This window comes from Enoplosus armatus, chromosome 3, assembly GCF_043641665.1.
Source record: "Enoplosus armatus isolate fEnoArm2 chromosome 3, fEnoArm2.hap1, whole genome shotgun sequence".
NCBI classification, from domain to species: Eukaryota; Metazoa; Chordata; class Actinopteri; order Centrarchiformes; family Enoplosidae; genus Enoplosus; species Enoplosus armatus.
In genome coordinates, this window is record NC_092182.1 from 10738461 (window position 1) to 10764348 (window position 25888).

The 25888-nt window shown below is 41.0% G+C and overlaps 1 protein-coding gene across 1 annotated transcript; it reads right to left on the reverse strand.

Annotated features, from left to right (window-relative positions):
• Positions 1–2847: 2847 nt before the first annotated feature.
• mdfi (MyoD family inhibitor) lies at positions 2848–24551 on the reverse strand. The gene is made up of 4 exons (XM_070902988.1): positions 24401–24551; positions 13213–13350; positions 4192–4548; positions 2848–3101 (listed from the first exon to the last, which is right to left on the reverse strand). Exons 1-4 carry the CDS (start codon positions 24549–24551, stop codon positions 2848–2850), a joined length of 900 nt encoding a protein of 299 aa, XP_070759089.1.
• Positions 24552–25888: the final 1337 nt, after the last annotated feature.

A 25888-nucleotide genomic window follows, 5' to 3' on the forward strand; every position in this document is an offset into this window, starting at 1 on the left:
TATTTAATGATTAAGTCATAAAAGTGATGATTCCAACCTCGTTAAATTAAACTTAAATGATGTGTTCACTGTTTTTCAACCCAGCGCTTATTAAAATGTTGTTTCACATGATTTATGTTGCATAGAACAACCTAGCTGTAATATTGACAGCCTTACCACACAGTTCACAGTTTTACCTCTTGAAGAACCCAGGTGAAGCTACTTTTGGAAACCAGGACATGTTTATATGATCCACCAATAAAAAAAAAAATAGAGTTGCAAAGCCATGCTCTCTGTCACAGGTAGGTTTTTGTCGACTTTATTTCTACAGGAAACAGGAATATGAGCAAAATAAAACCAATTCAAAATAACAGAGAGCGTGGTCTGAGACCACAGATAAGCCTGTCTGTGAGCTTCCCATTTATGAAAGCTGGATTTATTCTGGTTTTTGACGGCCTAAAAGATTCCCCCTTCAGACTAGTGTGTCTGAGCCCAGTGAGAAGCTGCAGCAGAGCGGTAAGAATCTTGAAACTTGAGCTGGAGTGAGTGAGGCTGTGGTTATATATACAGTCATAAATGATGGGAAACAACATGTCAATTGGGTTGGGTTAAAAAACAGCGAACCTATTGTTTTAGCAGTAAAATAAGCCGGTAGGAAACATATGATAATATGTATTCATATTCCTGCTTGCCTTAACAAAGCAGTTTGCATGAAAGCAAGGAGGACTGTTTATTATTTGAAATGATTGACCTCTGTTGTTAACAATTGTTGTTTAGTAAGTTTATATTTTTTTATCCTTGAACATCTTTCCACAAAGTACTCATTCTTTTTGTGACAAGGTTTGTCTGGTGACAGAGAACACGTCCCTAGATGAAGCACCATTGTAAGAATCTGCAATTGGAATATCTTATAAATCCAAACAAATGACATTGCTATCACGTCTATACATAACAACATTATATAATCCAGTTCTCCCTTCATACATCTCTCTGTAGCCTACTGTAAAGAATTGCATTGTTTTCCAGGGCTCTCCAGGATCATACACACACATGAAGAGTCATAATATCTTCTCAAGTTGCATTAGTTGATTTCCAAAAAAACTTTGGCGTTATCAGGTTGATTTACAGCCTTAGTGTATATTCTTAATCAACAGTGTTATATTTCAGCCCTTAAAATAGGGTTTAATCAACCACAGCCACATCAGCATAGCAAAAACCCTTCAATGTACAAGTAATTATAGGTCTAGAAACTAAGGTCCAGTAAGAGAAAAAAACTCTTTGGCATTTCCAAGAAAAAGAAAAGCACAAACAGTATTTGATCAGAGAGGAGAGAGATTTGTATCAAGTCTTTTTAAAATGCACAACAGATCTAGGTGACATCTCAAGAGGTATTGGGTTGGAGAAGGTATGAATCCGAACATGTGAGAGTGCAGGCCAAAAAAGAGTACCATTCATACTATGAGCATATGTATCTAATTTAGCATAACGTTGTGAGATTTTCACTCATGGAATTAAATTAGATGTTGAGCAATGTCTGCTTTACAGAGAGCCCGGCGAAACCCGATAACACAGAAATGTGATTTTCACATTAGAGGAGAAATGCAAATATCTTAACTAAAATCTACAAAACAAGGATTAATAGAGATTTGGCGAAGGCGAGGAATCTACTTGAAAATTCAGGCCTTAAGCTAAGCCAAGGCCATTTGTTCACATAGCAAGAACGACAAAGAAAAGTGAAATTTATTCAAAAAGAGATGATGTCTTCCAATGCTCTGCCAGTCTTTTATCAGTTCTGACCATTCAGATGAGGAAGAATTCACTGACTACAGCTGAAGCCCCTCAAAATAAAAATAAAAAAGTAAAAGTAAACAGGATGTGAAACATTAAACGAGGAGAGACTTTTTGATTAAGAACTCTCTCCCTTCACATGTTAGAGTAGAGAAGGGGTCCATGACAGATGCTATCAACCATTCGCTCTCATTCGATGTCCATCACTTACAGTACTCATTTCATGGGACCCATCTTCAGGATGATGCGCAACGCTCTCATGGTTCTTCTCTGAATAAGTCCATTAAGTGAGATGCATATTAACAAAAGAAGTTTGTCTATAATATTGCCACAAGCCACCATTAATGTTTTCTCTATTTTGTACATTTCAACAAGGACAAAGACAGCGGCGGATTCAACATCCTCCACTTGGGGGTGTGTGTGTCGCAAAAGGCCACTGTGTGCAATTAAACTGGAAGACTTTAACCTTGCCAAGGACAGGAGCACAGACTACATTTCTACTGAGATCTGAGCGTCCATTTTCCCATTATGCCGCTGCTCTTATCTACAGAAACACTAAAATCCGGTTAAATGGAGCCATTTTCTCATTTGCCTTTGGAGGTCGTTTTTCATGCTTGGAGAACTCCAGTCATTCAGACGGCACTAGGGGCTCCATTGTAATAATAGCTTGTTCTGTGAGGGTCCAGAGGCCCGGCCTGCACAGCCTGGCAGACTCTCATGGACCACAGCTGGAACTCACTCCGCACCATACACCCAGCTGTGTAGCAATGGACCAACAGCAAAGACAAGGCAGGGGAGGCTAGTCCCATCGTTGGATCAGTAAAGGAAGGAAGAAGTCACCAGTGACTGCTCTCAGCATTAGGTCACATCTTTTTCTTGGCAAACCCTGTAAGAAACATTGGACATATTGTGGAGCCAACTAGGCCAGCCAATATAGTGTAAACCACAGAGCCCAGGCAACAAAGACTGGGCGTAGCGCTTCTCATCTCTGATAAGACACTGGTCGAAGTTGTTCCTGGGCTTGTGGGAGTGTGTAAGCAGACGTCTACTTTGCCCCCCCTGTGGCGGTGGCTAGGGCCCTCAGGAGGAGAAGCAAAGGCTGCAGCACTCCATACAGATCTCCAGGCAGTCTGCAGACTCACAGCAGGCATCGATGATGCCACAGTCCATGTCACAGGGAAGGTCACAGTCGCCACACTCCTCCGATGCACAGCAGCAGCAGAAACACGAGTCGTCCCCCGCACAGGAGCCGCAGGTGGCACAGTCCAGCACAATGTTGCACAGAGTTAGGAACTCACAAAAGAGGCAGGCCAGAATACAGTGAACACAGCAGTCTGCAGAGGAGGAGAGACAGAGTGAGTGAGTTTCTTTACATTCACCATTCATAATTATTTTCTTATATAAGCAGTAATCACTTTTCCTTATTTTCTTTCTTTCTTGATCATGGGACATGATTGAGTAATTACTTCACAGGAAAACATTTTTCTTCAGTGTAGGGCCAGTGACTGAGGACTTGATGCCTCTGTACCTGATGAAGAGCCATCGCGAGGTCGAAACATTGACCTTGTCCTAAATTAATTTAAGAAAAACGTCTTGTGAAACAGAGACTAAGGACTGCCAATGTCCTGGTGGCATTGGCACACTGACTTATGACATTTGCTCGGTAATAAGGAGTAAAACACATTTCTGGTCTTACCAAATCATCCTCTGTAATAAGCCTGTTATCTTTACCTCTCTGCTCAACCACAGGACCTCTCCTCTTTGTTGAGCTCTCAGTATCAGTATCAGTCACGTAGAAGACATTCTGTACTTGAAAGTATTTGTGAAAAGAAAAGGCGGCCTCTTTCACCATATAGCACTTACCTTGACTTGAAAATGAGAAATACCATACAATTTGCAGTTTGTCATTACTTTTCAAGTGTGGCGGATCTAGACTGCTTACTTTTAGAAATGTGAAAGTCAACACAACCACTCAAGCCATAACAAGAGGTGGTGGAACAAACCTGCATTTCAAAGCAGAGGACTGCTCATCTGGAGTGATCAAAGGAATGACAAGGTTAATATATTGAGATATTTTCAAGCCTGATGAATGTCTCCTTCTGTTTTGATTAATCCATTTTCTGTTGGCATTTGCAGTTGGTAAAGATTTATAAATGCAATTTACTAATTTTGAGTGGGTGCAAAATACACTCCACAACTGAAGTAATTGCCTTTTTTAAATGACATTTGCTGTGTATTATAAACCATAAATGCTCATTTGTGGCAAAAACTTACAAATGACATAAGGGAAGTGATTTCCATGACGAATTCTGAATTCTGATTCTGATCCTCTACTCTGACCAGACACGTGGAAAAAACCATGATGTTGACCTTTGCTAGCTATCCCTCCCTCCCCAAGTCCTCTCGTCAGTTCCTGTATCTCACCGTCCTGTGCCTCTGTGGGAATCTGGGAGCTGTTGCTCTTGGAGCTGCTCTTGCTCCTCTTGCTGCTCTGGGAGGTGATGGAGGGGTTGGACTGCAATTTCTTGGTGTGCTTGGGTCCTGCCGAAGAGGACGAGGAGGTGGACGAGCCGCCTCTCGGGAGGGAGCCCAACTTAGGATGCTCATGAGGGCCTCCGTTCCTGACCCCGTTGGACTGAGGCGTGTGCATGTGATGCGGACAGTGCGTATGAGAGGAGTGTGTGTGTGCGTGGTGCTTGGCTCCGTTGCGCAGTTGGCTGCTGGGCTGCGTCCGACATGGCTGGGTGTGCTGGACAGGCGTAGATCTGGCTGCAGGCTGAGCTGGGGAGGGACAAAAGTACATTAATTTACAATAGGCTGCGGACAATAAACATGTTTTAAATTAATACAAATTCAAATCAATTCAATTCAGATCAGCGGCGTTGTTGTTAGGTGTTCCTGTTATTGTGTTCATATCATATAAATACACAAAGAAGACAAAATAACCTCCGCCATTAAGGTAGTATTTATTGTGTTGAATTGTTCTACATTGTTCAGCTGGAATATGATAAGTGACTGAGACAGTATTATAGCATTAACATTTTGACTGAAACATCAAAATGTAAAATAGAGAGAATCTAAAATAGAGACAAGCAGTAAATCCTCACATTTGAGAAGCTGGAACTAGGAAATGTTTGACATTTTTGATGAATTACTTAAATGTTCAATCGATTATCAAAATTGTTGATGATTCATTGAGTAATCAAACTCAGCTGAACACTGTTCCTGTTATGTTCCTGGTTAAGATGGATCACATGTGCAAGATGAGTCACACTTGTTATTATTAAATGATTCAGGTTCACATTGTTTCCTTATGTACACTAAAAGCACTGTTGGTTGCTGTAACTGTCCATGCTGGCTACAATGAGATCCCTTTGAAAACAATGTCAGTGTAAGAGATAGGGGACAACATCCACAGTAAGTTCAGTTCAATGAGTTGTCAGCAGTCAAATCAAATGGGTATCTTCCAAATGATTGTCTTCTTACTACCAAACTCCCTCTGCATTTATACACAAACAAAAAGTGTATTGGCAGTCATTGGCATGGCTTTGAGAAGGGACCTCTTTGAGCCAGTATGGACAGGAGGAACAAGACCAACGCTGCTTTCATTGTGCATGCGGGCGTGAGTAGTGAGTGTGCGTAACGGGACAGAAATGTGTCTATAGTGTGTGTCTATAGTGTGAATAACGTGTGGACAACGTAGCTGTGCAGCTCCAAGAGCCCCTCTCAGTGTGTGTGTGCAGACTAGTGCTGATGCAGCGTCACGGAGAGGGAGGCTCTAGGAAATTAGTCCAATTACAAAGCCTACCCCAAAGGCAATAGCTCATGGGAAGAGCTATGTATTTACTGAACTGACCCCTGATCCTACTTGTCTAGACTCTTACACAACTATAAAGAGACGGCAGGGAAGAAAAGACAGGATAAGTTTTGATAAAACATCTACAAACACTTGAGCGCATGCACATTTGTTAATCTTGGCTCAATACCCCATTTTACCTCCAAGTGCTAACGAGTACTAACTCCTCAGCTAGAGAGAGGGAGGACAAAAAAAGTGGAAATCCTCTGCCAAACCAAACACAGACCCTGAAAAGAAGAATAAAATGGAAGCGTGGTTTTTATATATTATGGTAGTATTTAATACCATCCTATTGAGGCCCTAAATATTTTCTTGACCTGAAAGCATACGGTGTCGAGAGGTGTGGTGAGACTTAACAGGGCAGGGTAAAGTACAACAGATGCACAGAGAATCAAAGCAGAAACTCTGTACCTCCCAGATAAACACACACACACACACACACATGCAAACAGAGTGTGGTCCTGAACTCTCGCTATGAAACACGGCTGGCAGTAAAAGCGTCCGTTCGATAACAGATCGGAGACAGATAACCCATCCAAGTCTGTTTTGATTGGCTGATGGTCGTGGTCACACAACCAATCCAGTGTTATTAAAGATTCTTTCATTCAGCGTTTTCTAACTTTGCTCCAGATGTTTGGCAGGCTGCAGGCCCACTGTGTGTGTGTGTGTGTGTCTGTGTGTGTGTGTGTGTGTGTGTGTGCATAAGTGTGTAGACGTGCATGCATGTGCACGGCTGGTGAGAAGGAGCCATACTTTCTCCTCTAAAGTATGTCAAAAGTCAATACCTGCTGCTTTCCTGTGTTATGTCTCTCTTTCTTCCTCTTTTCCTCCCTTCATCTCCTCCCTTTCTGTGTCCTCGCTTTCTGTCTCTCTTTCTTATTGCTCCCTTTTAGCCTTTTGCACAATACTGTATTTTAACACTGTGAGCTGGCCAGGATGTAGGTCGGTAAGAGAAGAAGGGGATTAGAGAGAGGGGAGGGAAGCTGCGCACATTTTTCAGTATTCTCTCTAGGTCTGTATTGTCCGGGGGTTTGTGAGCTGTTGAGAAATTCATACTTCTTGTGAGTTTGTGGTGTGTGTGTGTGTGAGTGTATGAACACAGTACATAGGCGGATCTGGCAGGCAGGCAGACAGACAGAGAGAGACGGGGATTCAGGACCGTCTCCAAACAGAGCTTGAGGTTAGGCCCACTCGCACACACACAAATATATGCATGCAGGAACACGTGCGGACACACAATCACGCACACACACACAGAATAAACACAAGGTCCCTTTGTCTGAGATCAAGAAAGTGAGAAGGGGAGAAGATGGAGTGAGAAAGAGAGAGAACAAAGTCGAAGAAATGGGTTGCTGCTTGTGCATATTTGGAGCAGGAGGATGCATGGGCGTGACTCATAAACACAATGATTCAGCAGTGGGAGCTAGTTAAAAATAACAGCAAATAAAGAGCCAAATGACTGTGGGATTAACATGATGAGACTGGGAAACCGCAGGGTGTGCGTGTAAGCTGCTAACGCATGCTAATGGTGTTGACCACTGGGGGTCCTGCGCCCTCAGGTATGATGTGTGTACATGTATGTCTGTGCAGATGTGTTGGGCCACTGAGCGAGCATGAGTGAGTCACCATCAGTTGAATGCAGCAGAACCCCCCCCCCCTATTCACACACCCTCCACCTCTTCCCCCTCCTCCTGGCTTCTCTCAGCTACCCTGTACTTACACACCTCCCTCCCAGACCAGAGAACTGCTGTTCATCTCTCTCTTTCTACTTATCCTCTGCTGGAATGAGTCACCAGGATGACGGTGAAGTCTGTCTGTCTCCAGCTGCTTTATCCTACCGTCTCCTCTGGTGCAGTTTGTCTGTCTATGTAGGTCAATGTGTTGAAAGTGTTGAACTACAGACATGAGATTAAAGTCATAAAAATGCAGAAAATATTCTTTTTTTTCATCAAGCCAAATTTGCATTCCCAAATACAAGTTAATTAGTTTTAACACAGGGAAACATGATAGATGGAAGGATGGATTTCTAGCCTGTCCAAGCAAATTAAAACACATGTTACAGATCTGGGAGGGTTTTTGGCTCTGGTCTTAATTGTATTAGCCATTTCAAGGTTGCAAAAACATATTTTTTTCATCTGAGACACATTGCAAAAATTAGACAGTTTTTAACTCAATGCTGAAATGCTGATCCATGCTTTCATTACAAGCCGTTAGATTATTGCAACTCTCTTTTTACTGGATTTTGACCAATACAAAAAAAAGAGATCACTTTACCACTCAGCTTGCATCACCTGTATCTTTTAGAATTGATATATATGATATACATAATCTGGCACCTTCATGTATCAGTGACTGCCTTTCATTTTATGTCCCAACAAGAACGCTCACATCTTTCACTGCCTTTCTTTTAGAAGTTCCTAAAGTGTCCCTCAAGAAATCTGGTGAGGCTGCTTTCTGTTTTTATGGCCCTAAACTGTGGAGCACCCTCCCCTTGGATCGAACAGCAAACTCTATTGGAATTTTTAAGAAGAAATGAAAGACCTGTCTTTAATATGGCTTTTTATGTGGGTACATTTTGCTGGTATCATTGTTTGTTTCACTTCACTTGCTATTATTGCTTGTATATTTTCATCAGATCTTGTCTTGTTAAGCACTTTGGGCTGCATCCTCACATGAAAGGTGCCATACAAATGAAGTTATTATGATGGGTGCACCCACAAATCTGCCTACTTACTAACTATACACAAATAAATGTCATTTACTCAGTGTGTTATTTGTGACGCCAGATCAAAGATATCAAAGCCCACACCTTATCTGTAACTACCAATAGAAGGCTAATGTGACGAGGTTTTCCCAGTGGGCAGTATACTTACAGAACATACCATATGATGTGTATACTATCACAATAACTGCAACTTATGCAACAGACAGATTTAGAGACAGATGTGTAATATTTGTGCTATCATGTTAAAACGACATGTTTCAGTTGCTTTTTAGGTTCAGTTGTTGGAGCTTGTTTTGGCCCCTGAGGGTGTACTAAAGAGCTGCACTTCTAGCTAAGTGGAGTGACAAAATCTCAGTCGAGTATTTGAGGAAATTTTGAACCCAATCAATCCTCATGATTGCAGCAATCACTCGAAACTGAAAATAACCTGAGTTAACCTTTACATAACAGGCGTATTAACCAAATGGTGTTCTTATTCTTAAAGGACATAGCAGTTGTCGATACTGGTAGGCAAGCCAGACCTGTTTGCTGTAAACACAGTCGGAAAGTTTTCGTTTCTACAGTACACTTGATAGGCCCAGGTCTGTAATTACTATGCAGCAAATTTCAGTCTATTACTTAAAATGAAAATAGACGTGATTTATTTTAAAGCAAATGATTGAAATATTCGTGTCTGCACATGTTTGCAGAAGAGCCTTTTCTGTACCAGGAAAAACACAGCTGTGCACAGGCTTTTGTATTTTGTTTTGTAGATTGTCCAGTACATTTCTTTGTTTTTGTGTAAAACATGAAATATGACATTAGCTGAAGCAATCGAACAACACCAACTTGCCCAATACCCGAAAGTTCTGGAAAAACTCTTGCGGTTTTGTGACATTCAGTAACTCCACTCATTCCCTTCAACCTTCAACTGTTGGAAAAGCACTCAAATTCCCTTTTTTATTGTTGCAACATTTGACTTAATTAGTATGAATTTCACCTGACAAATGAATGGAAACAGTGTGCAAATATTTGAAGAGGAGGGCTCGGCCTATATTTTGAAGAAAAGAGGAAAAGACAGTGGACAACATGACACACAGCAACACTAATCCCTGACCTGAGACGCCGACCAACCACATCAGTCACCCATGACCCCTGACATAACCCCTGTGACATCACTACCCACACAGCTGGACCTTTCCAACACTTAGCTCTGTGTCACCATTGTCTAACTGTATAATATGTGTGTATGTGTTTAAATGTGACCAACAAAAACAGTGGGAGAAACAAGAAAGACGAAGACTATTAAGGAACAGAGATGGAAAACAGCTTCAGCACAGTGACTGGTCTCTAATTAAAGGCAATGTCACAGTCCTGTTAGATTTCCCACCAACACACTGCACACTCCTCCCCTTTGATGACAAGATAATAACAAACAGCTCTACTCAGCATTTCCCTTACACACACTTCCCTGCCCTCATTCGCACATGCTTAAAAAGGACTGCCTTCTCTCTGGTTTATGCTCATCTAATGAAGTGAAAATATTTCCAACTGATAAAAATAAACACACTGGAAGCGTCATAAATGCTGCTGCGATGCTGTCAGTGATTAATTACATGTGCCATTGTTTCCCCGCGAGTCCAAAAGAGCGGTAAAACATCTGTGAACATGTGCATCCTGCTGCGACTCTGACGTCAAATACAGCAGTGTGTTCATGACATCACTGACAAGGAGTGTGTCTGTGTGTGTGTGTGTGTGTCAGGTCATAACACACACTCACATATGTTAACAGCTCTCTTTGCACATTGTTCTCAGACAGCTTGTCATAGGCCCAGGGCCAGCCACATACTACAGCTCTGATGTCATCACTGCGAGACAGAAGAATTATCTGTTTTTGCTTCTGTTTCCTCACCTTCTCACTCACAAACACATGCACGCACACACACACACACACAGATGTCACACAGCCATGACCTCACCACAGGCCTGAGTCACAGCTATTTTGTAACGTCTTCACACTCTCATGAAGCCACAGAAATGCATGATGATTGATTGATTGCAGATGACAAAAGCTTATCATTAATTCAGGCTGATAGCAGCTCATGGGGCTCGCAAAAGATACACAAACCAACTCACACAGGCAAAAAGGCAGAGGCAAACATATCATTACTCAGACAAGCCTCCATAAGCTGTCCGTGTTCACCTAAGAAAGGGGTAAAGTTTAGAACTTATCACTGTTATTTGTGGTTTACGTCCCATGACATTTACATCTCATAGTGATTGTGCCTTATATGACTACATCTGACAAATAAACTTGATTGAATTGAACACGTGTGATTGTGTAAGTCGAAGAGGGAGGAAGCTATAGATGAAGGGAGGAGACATGTGAAGCCAAATGGAAAGCCAGTGAGCACTGGTGTGCATGGCGGTACATTTTGTCCAAGCCTACTGTAAGTTGCATAACCCTCCCTGCACAACATATGGAGCTGGTGGGTTTGATAGGTTTTATTGGGATGTAAAATAAAAGCAGAGAGAGAGAGAGAGAGAGAGAGAGACAGAGAGAGAGAGAGAGAGAGAGCTCTCGGTCTTCCAGCCCAGGCCTGAAATAGACACAGACAGGACAGGTAGAGGCCCAAACATAGACAGAGACAGCAGACATTCACACACCTACTCAACTAAAAACACACGGCATTCACCTACTTATCCATTTCCTGACTGAACTGCTGGTTATTCAGTTACCGCAAACTAGCTATTACGACGGGGCAGGTTTTGTGTGCTTGTGCATGTCACCCATGTCTGGCGCTGGATTCCAGGAAAAATGCTCATAGCTTTCTAACACATGCTCAGATGTCAGCTTACTCAACCGTCTTCTCACTCCTCAATTCCTCCTTTCATCCATCCCTCGTTCACTTACGCCATCCCTCCTTTTCTTTGAATGACAGGAAGGACAGATTTAGACCACTCTAGGGCATTTAAAGGTTTTACAGTGCTTTTAGGTTAGTGGCCGAGCATTGAGACAATGTAGCTTAGAGTTTTGCGGGTGTTATTATTGTGAAGCTCAGTCTTTTAAGTGAATAAATGACATAGTAGAACTAGTTTGAGAATTAGATTGAGATTCTACTTATTTCAAACTGGAGTGAAAGCAAGAAAAATATATGTGGTGGGGTAATGACATAGCATACTTGCGTAACCTTTGGCTTTGATACAGAGGGTTGGAGCGACTGCACATCAAGGAGAGTGAAAGAGAGTCTCTCTCTGGCTGACACATAACCGTTGGACTTGTAATATGAGGGAGGGAAATGGGTGGTGGCGGGTTGGTGATATGACTCTGGAAGGAGAACTTCCAGGTGTTGTGACACTCCTCACCAGTAAACTGAGGTGGAGAGGTGCTGATACACCCAGTGGGGAGTGTAATGATTGGACAGCTGGAGATTTTGGAAAGTAGTTCAGACTTGGAGAGCGGAGTGTAAATAAAGCACACACACAATATGAGACACAATCATCTCTTCTCCTGCAATTATCTTACTCCACTGCAACTGCCAAACTACAGTAGCTATTTTATGTTTCAGCAAAGAGACATGTTGTTGGATTGGTCGATAAAAAACTGTTTTCACAGATCGCAGAATAGAGAGTCTAAGTAAAATGAGAGCTTCTGGGTTCTGTTACAGAAGTAGGAAAGCCTCATTGAAAATCACTTTGACATTTGTAACAACGCAAATTACCAGAAATCCAGCCCTGGAGCAAAACTATGCTCAACGGTAGGTTGTGTGGTTTAGTCCATATGTCTAGACAGGGATGGCAACTTTTAACAAACACATTTCCCACAAGCCCAAGACATGACAAGATTGACCGACTGAAGCCAGCTGAGTGGTGAGCTCTGTAAATGGACAGGGAGGGACACATTTTTCAGGCCTTTATGTGTTTTTTTTTAATATAACCTTATGGACAGTAGAGAGCTGATAGGAAATGAGGAGTGAGAGGGATGGATGACGTGTAACAACTGGACTGCACTCGAACCAAGGATGTTGTAATAACTTGGTCGCCATCTTGAACCCCTAGGCCACCAGGACGCCCAGATAGACATATCATCTAAACAGCATGTGATTGCAGCCAAAACGTTGGAAAGATTAGTGACATGAATGTGGGTGGATGTCATGGATAAGGGAGGGCTGTGCTAACAAATGAATCATTGTCAACTTCGTTAAAAACACAAAGTAGATACTAGTAGATACTCATCTACTGTATCTTATAATGTGGATAGTAAACTCCAGAAACACATTTGACTTGATGAAATAAATACGCAGTGAGAGAGTGCATTGAGTTACAGGAGCTAGTGGAAGCAGATAGCCTGGATGTGACAGGACTCTCTATTGATGAATCTGAGACTTTTGGGGGGTATTTATTTTGATTAGACCAATACCAAGAAGTCCAATGAACCATAAATAATTAAAGTTCCACAGTGCCAGTCACACTCACCTAGCGTTGTCATGGTGATACCCTAACAATCCCAGTCTCAACAACAGACTGACAGACAGACACAATAAAATGCAGAAGAAAGTGTAAAAGAGGAGGAAAGGTGTTTCATTTCAAGTGTGGAGATTTGGGCACAGCCTTGCTTGCGTTCAGAAATCAGAAACTTAACCTACTTGGCTGACGATGTAGATATTTCTGTCTGTGTGTATGATTACCTGACCTATTTCTCCAGGGTGTGCAAATGTATTTGTTAAAGGTCAGGACAATGTGACTCATCAGACCAGTGATCAGTAATGGAAATAAATCTCTCACCCAGTCTCTCTGAGTGTGTGTGTGTGTGTGTGTGTGTGTGTGTGTGTCTCTATGTCTACGTGTGAATGTGTGTGTGTGTGTGAGGGTGCTATTTACTCACATGTGATACTCTTGCTGGGTGTCGTGAGCTCCGTGTGTGAGAGGCTGCTGCTCCACTTGTCTCCATCATCGCCTAGCAACCTTTCTTGGGTGCCATTTGACCTCAATATGAGGGGCTCAGTATAGATGTGGGCCACGTCTAAAAAACAAACACACAAAATAAAAAAAACAGTTTTCTGTGAGACCACAGTTTTATGTTTATGTTAAGTTTGTTTTGAAGCTTCAGGCTCCCACTTTTCTTTCCTGAATGAGTAGCTGCTTTCCATGTGGATATTATCAGGTATCAGCAACAAGCTGTTTTTCCTACTTGCAGTAAACTTGTCTACTCCCATGTCATTTCCCATCCACTAGCACTTAATTAATTTAAACAGAGTAGTTCTGCTGACTTCAACAAAGCAGAAGATTCTGTCTGTATGTGTTGGTGTGTGCTCTGTCCTGAGCCTGCATCTGGAAGCAGTTAAATCCAACCCCTTGGGACTGTTTAGGGGTCTATGTGCATGCTTGTGAAACCTGAAATCTGTGTGGGTCTATGTGTGTGTTGGAATGGCTGTTTGTGTTTGAGAGTGGATGTATTTGTGTGTGTGTGCGTGTGTGTGTGTGTGTGTGTGTGTGTGTGTGTGTGTTTAAAATGAACACATAAGAGGACGTACACGCTATATACATACAGTAAATACATGTCTGGGTGTTTTATATGTTCACCGGTGCCATGCGGTGCTCTAATGAAGCAGTTATTATGCACACGCACTCATATATACATACATACATACATACATACACACTACACAGAGGCCTTCAAAGCAGGGCAGGCCTGGGCCTCTGAGAGGTGCAGACTCATTCCAGGGCAAATGGGAGCCAGCTGGGTTTGATAAATACACACATACACACACACACATGCACACAAACCAAACCACGTCCTGTGCGTGGACTCAACACTTCCCGGCTATGTTTATTTACTCTATCCACTCTCTCACTTCTCTATCTGTCCACTCTTTCCTGTCCTCTGCCTCTGACTCTTCGTCTCCAGTTCACATTCCCTCTCCACGCTTACAAATAAATTCCTTCACATATTTGGCATAACTCTATGGATTAATTCCCACTTTCACGGTAAAACATATATAATGTCTGTGCAAAGGTGTCTCAGCTGTAGAGAGCTGAATGAAAAGGTAAACAGAGCACTTTGAGCGAAGTGAAAGAAACAATACACAACAATAAAGGCAGTTTATTTAAACCTTTACTTAAAGTAAAATCAAAAGTGATTTCTAGGGATGTGCTGAGTAGTTGGTAGAATCCAGTTATCTGGTTCTGATATTGTGTTTGTCCAAATAAAGCTACTGTATCACTAATTTGGACTATTATCTTTACAGTAGTTGGAGAAACACTTTATTCATTAAAGCATGGGAAGAAGCAAACATGGTACTCATGGAGGTCCAGGCAGGAACATGAAGTCATTAGCACCACCAAGGTAAACTGATCATCAGCTGTTCTCTATACTTTTACTTTTACTTTACTTTTTAAATAAAGCTGAAATGTCATTACATGCATTTTACTCACTACTACACTTTAAAGTAAACTGAGGTTAACTATTGAAGAGACTGAAAAGACATCACATTAGTCGTATACTTTTAAGGCTGCGCTAATTTTCCATATCATAAGTTATTGTTTCTTTCTATAATCAAATGACAAAAAGATTCTCATACTGAGACGTCATGAATCTGTGAAACCATTTTTTCTTAATTCCAGCTGCAACGATTAATCAATTAATTAGTTGGTCAATTGACAGAACAATGCAACTATTTTGATAATTGATTAATCATTAAAGCAATTCTTTAAGCAAAAAACACCAAAAATGCTGATTCCAGCTTCTCCTTTGTGAGGATTTGGTGCTTTTCTCTGTTTTATATCATCATAAAATGAATCTTTTTGAGACAAACATTTGAAGACGTCATCTTGGATTCTGGAAAAATGAGAGGGGCATTTTTCAGTTTTCTGAATTTTTATAGACCGAGCGACTAATTGATGAATCAAGGAAACTATTGGCAAATTAATCGATAATGCAAAGACTTGTAAGGTGCAGCCATAAATTATTCCATTTTGTTCATGTTAAACAGACATATACACACACACAAAAGTCACAAATATTTGAGTCCACGAGTTTCACTTGCTACAGTGTTTTTTTAATACAGAAGAAAATATCACAACATACTAACAGATGAAAGTCTGTGATAATTGTTGCAATATATTTGTCAAAAATAATAAACCTATTGTTAGGCCCTTTCTCTGCTGTTGTTTGGTACCACATTTTAATTAACATCATATTCGTTTGCAGCCGCCTCCCCCCTCCAAAAATAAAACCACTAAAGGCTGACAAACTAATTCAATTAAAGCCTGTAGAGTTACTAATTAAATAACTAACTTATTGAGGGGTACACACTGGAATTTCTTTTGTTTTTCCTAACAATGTTTGTGATGTTGAAACAGTGAACCCAGAACCATTATTTTGAGTAGCTAAACAGGATGACTCTACAATATTACCAACCTGCAGATTTCCTGTCTGAAGGAACATTATCTTTATTTTCTTAGTAAACAAAGTATATCAAAGCTACTGACCTGAATCGCTCGGTTATGTAAGGTGGTCTAACCTTGATGAAGAGGAGCAGTGTTTTAAGCATTGGAGGATTTGTGTTTGCCTTCACTTTCATGGGTTTGTGTGTGTGTATATGTGTATGTGTGTGTATTTGTGGGCATTTTTGTGTGTAGCGAGATTTATGTGCGAGTGAAGTCGGAGGAGACGTAAACAGGACCTGAAGGGATGGGAAGTGCTTCCTGCCCTTCCGTTCTATTACACAGTGGTACACAAACACCACACACGTACCTGTACACACATATAACACACTTACATACACATATCCAATGTTACCTTCCTATATCTAGTACCAGCTCTTTCCACACACACACACACACACACACACACACACACTCACATGTATGTTTGTCTCCTGCATGTGGAAGCCATTTCTAAGGCCCATGTTGTATCCATTAGTCTCAATCAGCCGGCTTCAGATATGAAAACCACTAGTGAGAACTGTTGCCCTCGACACTGCCAAACGTCTAGTTTAGAGATGTGTGTGTGTATTATAGGCTATGTATGTCACTGGCAAGCAGCGTATATGTCTATCTATCATTGCATCCATTCACCCATCCAACCTTATTTCACTTTCTTGTATATACTTTGGATAACACTCAGCATTAAAAAGGTTTCAAAGAAGACAATATATGTAACTCCATCCATACATCTGTCCATAGCCCCAGCCATCTAGTCATGTATTTCTAATTAAATCTGTTTAAACCTCATGTTTAATATTTCTACAGTCAGTTAATCAGTTATCAATTAGCCCATCAAAATCAATCAGTTAGCTATAATGGTCCATTGTTCTATGCAGCTGGTATCCATTTTATCAAAATATTGAGGATGGATAATAAAAAATTAATATTTCACCATGTCCTGGAGGGCAACAACTGACTTTAATGACTGTAGACAGTTGGCAGATTTTCGAAAATATCGAGATCAGTAATATCATTGAAAGAAAAAGCGCTCCAGGTGGCATTTATCGGTTATACTCATCCTGTTTCTCATGTTGTTTTGTTCTCATTCTCTGGAAGCTGCTTTTGGGGGGCAATTATGTCATTTTCAAAGCCACACGAAAGCCCAGCGTAAGCAAACTTCGGGAAAGGAAAGGACAGTCTTCCTCAGTGTAAGGTCCATGACTCCACAACAGTCATTTCGGGAAGTAATTATTGCAACATCTGAGAAATACAGATTTAGCTGAACTAGCAAGACAACAAACCCCTTGGAAGTGTGACAAAAGTAGTAGTGGTATGAATACTAGAGTGTCGCTGCCTTGTTGGAAAAATGAATGTTAAAGATATGCAATAAATACATACAAGATCTGTATAACACCTGCACATTCCTGCTGAGTGTGTGTTCAATCATCTGGTCATCTGAAGCCCTCCGTACTTCAGTACAGTAGTCTGTTATGTATTCTCATTTAGACTCCTGCTGCTAGCGGAGTGCTATGGGTTAAAAGTGTGTAGGTCTTGTGACTCAGTCAAAGCTTTCCCTCTGTAAACGTTCAAAACCACGATTGTTGGAGCTAAACACATCCCCACCAAAACCCTAGTGCCATCCAAGCAGGCCTTCAACCAATTGTGTGTTGGCATCAGCATCAAACCGCCAAACCGCGCAACCTCAGAGCCATTTCTGAGATCTGAGAAAGATGAGCCTCTAATTCAAATCAGACCAGAGCAATCAAGAGCCGCTGAGGAGATCTGGCTGCGTGTTTACACGTGTGGGTGAGTATGCGTGTTTGTTTGCGCTTGCTCGACTGTGAATGTGTGCGTGTGTCCATGTATGTGCGTGTTCATGTGTGTTTGTAATTTGGTGTATGTACTGTACACGTGTCAGTGGCCCTGAAGGAGCAATCCAGAGGAATTTTAGTTTCCTAGTAAACAAACAAGTTAACCATTAAAACAAAAAACATATGGATCACATAGGGTAATGGTTAGCGTAAACACAACACGAACACACATGAACACACACACACACATCCAAGTTATGTGAGCTGGCAAATGATGTGACATATCCTGGATCACCTGAAGGGGAGCACGACCTGCTGTTCCTCTGGATATGATCTCTGAGTGTTGGTTCACAGAGAACAGAGAGCTGAGCTGAGTTTACCTCAACTCTGTTTCTACGTCTTCACTCACCAACACTCCTTTAGAGGGACAGACATCTAATGTGTATAAGAATGGAGGTCTCTTAGGTGCATTCATCCCTTTGGCAAAGACACACAGTATATGCACCCCACACAGACGAGAGCAAACAGGCTCCCTAAAGGCACCAGATGAGTTAATAAAGTTAAACTTTTATCATATAGACGTTATTGATACCCGAGAGGAAGCAGCACAGAGACAGGATAAGAGGTAAGAAACAGATAAAGAACTATTTGAATGAAATAATTAAAAAATAAGAGATTAAAGAAATAAGAGAGGTGTATATATATGACTCTATAAGTGAATTGTGCAAATATTTTTTCAAAACAAGTCTGGTAGTGCATCTCCGGCAGCCATGATGTATGAACCATATATATAGTATAAATATATAGGTTTAGGTATGAATAATAAGCACAATATACATAATGATATAATCAAGTATTATGTTTAACATATGTGCAGTATGTGTAATATAGACACACTACACTAATAAAACAACACTATGAAGTATATATTATAGAATGGGAGAGAACATTATGATATAAACATATAAAAACACAATAATAGCAATCTATTAGTAATATAGTATTGTTATACAGTGATATAAGCAGTGGTGGAATGTTATTTAGTATGTTTACATAATGCATGATGTATCAAATATCTAATGATATAATATATAATAGTTGCAGGGGACTTTTTTCTGCATCAAGTACTTTGGTTTTTAATACTTTAAGTACATTTACATACTTTAAGTACTTTAAGTATATTTACATACTTTCAATTAAGTAACATTTTAATGTAAGACTTTAACTTGAACCAGAGTATTTTTACAGTGTGGTATTAGTACTTAGTAAAGGATCTGAATACTTCCACCACCACTGGATATAAGTAAGTTCATGTACATTCAAATAAAATAATGTTAGATATGTTACTATTTCACTATTTTTACTCCTTTATCTTTTATTTTCTGACATTTAGTAGACTAAATAATGAATCCATTAATCGGAAAAACAATCAGCAGATCAATCGATAATACAAATGATCGTTACAGTTGCAGGCCTACTTGAAAGGGCTCTATTCAGGCATAGATGGGTGCACACATCCACACCCTGCTGACTCATCTCTGAAAACATAAAGATAGAGATAAGAGTTGAGAGAATTGGAAAGAAGACACAATGAGATGAGGTGAAGAGCAACCGAGCAGAATAATGTTCAGCCGAGCGGAGTTAGTGGAGACGACGCAGTAGCAGCTCTCTGGCCAGCAGTAATGACTGGAACTGATTGAAACCACACACAACCGCTGAGGTTCTGACCAGGATGAAGGATAATACAAAGAAGAGCACACAGAACTGCAGCAACAAGGTTTTTATCTGTCTCCTAACAAATACACACACCCATGCATGCACACACACACAGAAAAGGAAAGAAGAGCCAAAAGTTGAAAGCACACACACAGAAACACATACCCACAAACACACACACACACACAAATTGCACAGAGGGGCTATGAGAGTGCAGCACTGGAATATGTCCAAAATCAGAGATTATAGCTGCTGAGAGCATGAAGCAGTGTAAGCTCATTAAAGACAAAAACTGTCTGCTGTTGAACAGGCTTAAGGGAAATTTAATTGTGTTACTTTGTCTCAGAGATTCCTCTGGTTCCTGGGAAAATACAGCTGCTTTGCTAACTGAGAGCTATACTGCTGCAGTTATCACAAGGAGCCTGAAACAGGGACACCTCCACCAGACACACAAATACACACTGTACTGTACAAAATATGGAGACTCAGGACAAACAGTCTAACGGTCATAAACAGAATTCAGTAGGATTTCACACTCAGCGGTAGAATTAACAGAGAGACTAAACGCAATCTCAAGCTACAGTGACAAATATGCTGTATATTCCCTGCTCTAATGCACACATTACCAATGTGGCTGATATATTATGGGCCGATACTGGGTTATTACTGATATGTTGGTATCAGGCAGATACGCAAAACGAATACTTCTGCAAAAAATATTTTACTGGCAAATACTCAACTGTCACTGCCATTTTTTATAATAGATTTTATTGTTCAGCTGTAAAATATCTTCACTCAGACATATCCCTGTCACAAAATGCTTGTTTATGTAAAAAAAAAAATCTGATGGTAAATCTGATTTTTCTTATTCTAAAGTATCAATATCAGCCTAAATAAAGTCAGTATTTGTCAGGCTCTATGCCCTCCATGTAGGACTACACAACACAACTGTAGACTTGAAACTGGAACAGACAACAACCATACACCTGAACGGGTAACCATCAAATCTGTCACTGTGGCAGAAACTGTACAGTAACAGGCGCCCTGCTCAAGCATTTGCTCGTTAGTTTGTACTATCACATCATGCTGACACTATCTGTCAACAGTACATGGCATGGGTTAGGAGGATTTGGAGACTCTACTCAAGTCAGGAGCTGGTGAGAGAGAGAGAGAGAGAGAGAGAGAGAGAGAGGGAGAGAGAGGGAGAGAGAGAGAGAGAGAGAGAGGGAGAGAGAGAGAGAGAGAGAGAGAGTTCAGGCCACCAGAGCAGCAGGAGCAACAGTTTCTCAAATGTTTGCGAGGTGGTGAGGGAAAAAAAAAAAAGCATGCTCATTTTCGTAGTTCAAATATGCTGTAAAAATGCCTCAAATTGTTCCTAGTTTATTTCAATCTCGGTGAGAAACCAAATTAGACACAAGCCTCAACAAACCTCAGGGACTAAAAAGGGACAAGTAGGCAAATAGCTGCATCGACACACTGGAGCGAAGAGAGAGAGAGATAAAATAAACGCAGTTTAGACTGTGATGTAGACAGAGGAATTATTCTATATAAGAGAGCAGCAGGATGAACAAAGACACGCTAACAAACATCTAAACCTGTGAAAACAGGCTGACGTGGCTAAAATATATTACATTTGATGAAAATATCTAATAGCATTTTTTCAGACCAATATTTTTTGGCTATTTTGGTTGTGATTATATTCTAAAAAGTAAACTCCAGGCCTGTATTTGTGGTCAACATTGTATTCAACAAGATACATTTGCACCAAGCTTATTATATTTCACATAAAAGGAATGACAAAATAATGCTTGGTCAATAATAATAGGTCAATAAAATGACAAACTTCTTGTATGTCACGTCTGACAAGGCAGTTGACTAAAGGTTGTAATATCTGACTGATGACCCTAATCATACTGTTAACAACGCTGCACTTTAGCTGCTTGACCCTACGTTAGCTTGACACACTGAAAGGACGAGGTCACAGGCCCAAATCCTGGGGGTCCCGATTCACAGCACTTGAGATGAAAAGTTTAACACAATATGATGTGCTTTTAAGTTTAATTGAGAGATTCTAAGAACTTCCTGCCAGCTGTCGGTCATATATACTTGATTACTGTCAAACAAACTGAGAGCTACCTGACTGAAACAGGCGTGATGTGGTCAGCTAATACTGAAGAGAGACTCACCAATCTGTTGGTCTTTTTGAGCAGCAAACGGACATATCAAATAATATCTGTAGGTGAGCGTAAAAAGTACAGACCAGGTTTCCAGAGATCATATTAACCAAACAAAATCTTAGTTTTGATTAGCCAACTCAAATTCTTGTTCAGCCCTAATACAGAGAGTGGCAGAAATAAAGATGAACAGAGACAAAAGAAAAGAGGAAAGAAAAGAAGAAATAGTGTGAGAGAGATGCCAGTGGTGAAAGAGAATGAGGGAATCTAGCATATGGTGGTAAGAGGCTCCTATATAAACAGACAGCCTCATTGCATCTTCATGCCTGAGTGAGAGCAACACTCACAGCGAGAGGCACACATCTGTCAACACACACACACACACCACTGTTCAATGGCCTTGTAACGACCGAGCAAAGCTTTATTCACTTACAGCTGAAAAGACTGCAACCCAAGTATGGGGTGACGAGAGGGCCAAAACTCTCACGAACTCATCTAGTGCAGTGTGATTGGCTGGCTGCCACGCTGATGCTGCCAAGTCATTGTCATAATTAAACTAAGGCCTCAAAAACTAACCACAGAAAAGAATCAACACCTGTTTGACTATTGATTGATTATTTGTTGCAGGGCTATGCATCAAACCTACTGACCTACTGTACACACAACATATTGTGGGAAAAGCATCAATTAAGAGAGCTGGGCACGGCGTCAGAGAGTTGCTGCCAATTTGTCCCAGTGGCCAAACGTGGTATCTACTGTGGCCCAGAAAGCATTTCCCTCATAAACAGCCATTGTAAAAGTCACGTCTGGGAAACGTTTGACTGTACACCTTGAGCTGTATATTTTTAAGCTGTATTTTTAAACCAAGGATTCATATCTGTAAAACCTTCTCAAAGCATAGAAAAACATGGCATCATTTCAATGAAGCCGTTGGGAAATAACACTCCCCACATCTCATATTTGTTTAGATAGGTCTGGTTCTGCCAATCGGCGAAAGTTGACCTATCAAAACTTAGTAGGCGGGTATTGGGTATGGTTAAGAATGGATATGTAATTTTTCTGAATGAAACAAAATGGCAATTCAGTCATATTATGAGGCCAGTCAGGAACAGGAAAAGAGACACTACTGCACATTTGTCATGGGCTGTACAACATGGACGTAAACCTGAAAGAAATAAAAACTTTTCTGGCATATGCTGGCTGAGAAACTTTGATTGAAATAAAGGCAGCCATCTTGGAACCTGTCATCCATTTCTAATAATGCATCCATCCAGCCTCAGTTAGATCTATATATGTGCCTGTTGTGTTGTCCCAAAACCCTGCACTCTGCAGCAGGAGGGATGGGTGGGGGGTTGAAGCAGAGCGCTGAAAGCAGGGCCTTGTTGCCCTCAGTGGCGGCCTAACCAATCTTCTCCCTCCCACCCTGGCTCACCTACCTACCTTCAGCCTACACAGACACACTGGACCAATCAGCCGGACAAGCAGTCTAACTTTGGTGGGAGAAGCCACAGTTACACTTTGTGTTGGCTTCCTGAGGAGCGAGCACAGGTAAAGTCAGCACAGCCGCAAGAACTTGTTCAGGCACAAGCCGACTGTTTTAATAACTCTAAAACTCTTCCCAGAGGTATCATCATTAAATCTGATGCTGTACTTACACTCATCATGGTAAACCGCAATGTAGCAGAGAATGAAGATGTGCGATGAGCATTCAACACAGCAATCATAATAGATTGGGTTGAGACTTGCCTTTAAAAAACTAAACAAAAAAAATAAAAGAACTCCATCGACCACTGAAGATTTTTGTGGCAGTTGCCCATGGCAACAAACCACTTAAATCTCTGCACACTTCCCTAACAGTTTACCACACCTACCCCAAGTACCCCATAGGACCTGCTCTCTACAGTCAGTGCTGTTGTTTTCTCACTGAAACTTGAGGGAACTTGAATCATTTTGGCTGATCCTGGATGAGTCATTCAGGCACAATATTGCCCTGAGTTGGTCCATGTCCCCTCGCTCCTGCCCCCATGTCAGTCAACCCTGACCATGACCAATCACACAAAGGGGAAGGGTCATGGGTTCATTCCCAAATTCCCAGGAGTCCCATTGCAGCTTTTAAGCGTTCCACAGCGCTGAATTGGTCCTGACCCCTCAGATCATCCAAGGCGGCACGTCCCCCACACAGACCGATCTCCGATCACCTCAGTATACGACTGTTTTTTCTATCAGTGGAAAGGCCTCTGACCTAATGACTCACTATGGCATCCATCAAAAGCACACAATGACTTTTCAGGGATTTGGTGGGAGTCACTAGAGCTCAGCTTCTGAGTCTCAGATTAGCGATGACTAATTAGCCGTCTTAAAGTTTTAAACACAACAGTGACTCAAGAGTAATCCACTTTGGAAAACTAACATCAACCTATACACACTTTTACAAATGTGAATAAATCAGTCTACTCTTGTTTTGGGGTAAGAATGGCTCCTATTGATTGTAAAGAGAGGAAAATGTTGTGGATGACTAGATATTCACACACACACACATACTGGCCAACCTCCGACAATAATGAGATTCACATGCTTGAAAGCGCATGGAGGGGTCTTCTCTCTCAGCACTAATCCACTAGTTCCTCTTTTTCTTAATAAACGGCTTCATCTCTTAATAACTATTTTCTGTCTCACTTTTGTTTGAGGCTGCCACATTTATATACAAGCGCACACACACACACACACACACACACACACACACACCAAAAACAAAAAAGGAGGTTTAATAGAACTTGGTGGTAATAGTTGTAAACATTAGCCTATTCAAGGCATGCTCAGACCCATCTCATGACTGTTTGTAGAGTCTCCTGTTCTCCAACACGTATACATACACACAGAAACACAAACAGCTACACACCAGAGTCAGGAGAGCTCTTCCTGTAGGTTTGTCTGTTTTTCATACCTGCACTAGGACAGGGCTTTGGGTTCGGGCAGCTGTTTGCTCTCTCTGTGGTCGAGGTCGCGTGTGAACTGGTTTGTGGAGTCGGTAGACTGGGGTCCCCATCATCAGGCGGCTCTGGGGAGATGGCAGGGGCATTCCTCTCCTCATCCATGGGCGTAGGCCTGGCTCTTATGGGAGGAGGCGGAGGGGCCAAGGAGTGAGCCTGAAGCACAGAGAGGAGATGTATATATATTATTACATAGATGATTGCATGGGTCACATGAGAGATTTCTCATTGTCTCTTTAAATCGAGCAACAAGCCAACAGGCTTTATAGAGCGAGGTGTTGTCAGGCACAACTTGAACCAGCATGAATCCCTTTCAGCTATTCTAAAATCACTACAGGAAGGGGCAGGCTGCTTTCACAAAACAGTGGTACCACAACAGATATGCCTAATCAGAGTTTACATTTAATTACATTTAATTTAATTAATTACTTATTTATTTATAAACAGCATTTCTTAAAGTCACAAGGTGCTTTATTGGAGTGAATCAAGATAATCATTTCAACACTAAAACATGAGATAAAAAGACAGTTACAAAAGAAGTATGGAGGAACAAAAGTCAAGCAAATAGTAATTCATTAATGGAAATAAGATTTCAAGCTTTTCAATGATTGCAAATAGTATATGTCATGCTGACTCACAAGAAAATGTGCATAAGGTGCATACAAATTGTAATTTTAGAGGAGTATATCACTCAGATTAAGTCTAAGTCTAAGAGTGAAAAGGAATTATTTAAACTCACAAAGAACATCGATACCTGCAAAAAATATTTAATGCAGTTTCAATGCAATATTGAAACTATTTGAAAGTATAATAAATTTAGGGGTACAATGCTCAAGTAATTAATATATATCTGAATGATATCAAGGAAAAGCAAGAATCTATAATACTTAAATAACAACAGACTGTTATTTTTGTTACCTGTTATCAGGTCTCAGGCGTGTTTTTCTGATATTTTCAAGAGGGTTCGAGCAGCCAATCAGAACCGAGCACCGGGCACGTTCTATAATAACTCATTATTAAGACGGGACAGGCTCAGTGTATATGTGTCACGTGCCAACGTGTGTTTGGCGCGCGCCTACCCTGCCAGAGCAGCTCAGCTGGACAGCTGTTTGCGCGCTCCCGTGGTTTTGCTCCGCACTCGCTGCCCCCCAAACGTTTTGACAACCTATGGCTAAGTTTTTGTGAAAGCGCTTCATGAAGTGAAGTTTACCGAGTTCATGTTCGGTTCATAACATTTTCTTCAGCCTTAAATAAGTACAAGGGCTCAAGGTTTGTGCGTCTGAACCGGTAAAAAGGTTTGAGAAGTTTCAAGGAAAAGATAAAAAGACAACGCACCCTTAAAAAACAGTGCCAAACTTCTGGCAAACTTCTCGCTTAAATGTGAACTTTTACCCAGGTTTTAAAAATAGCAGACTCTACCTTTCAATGGAAATTTACGCTGA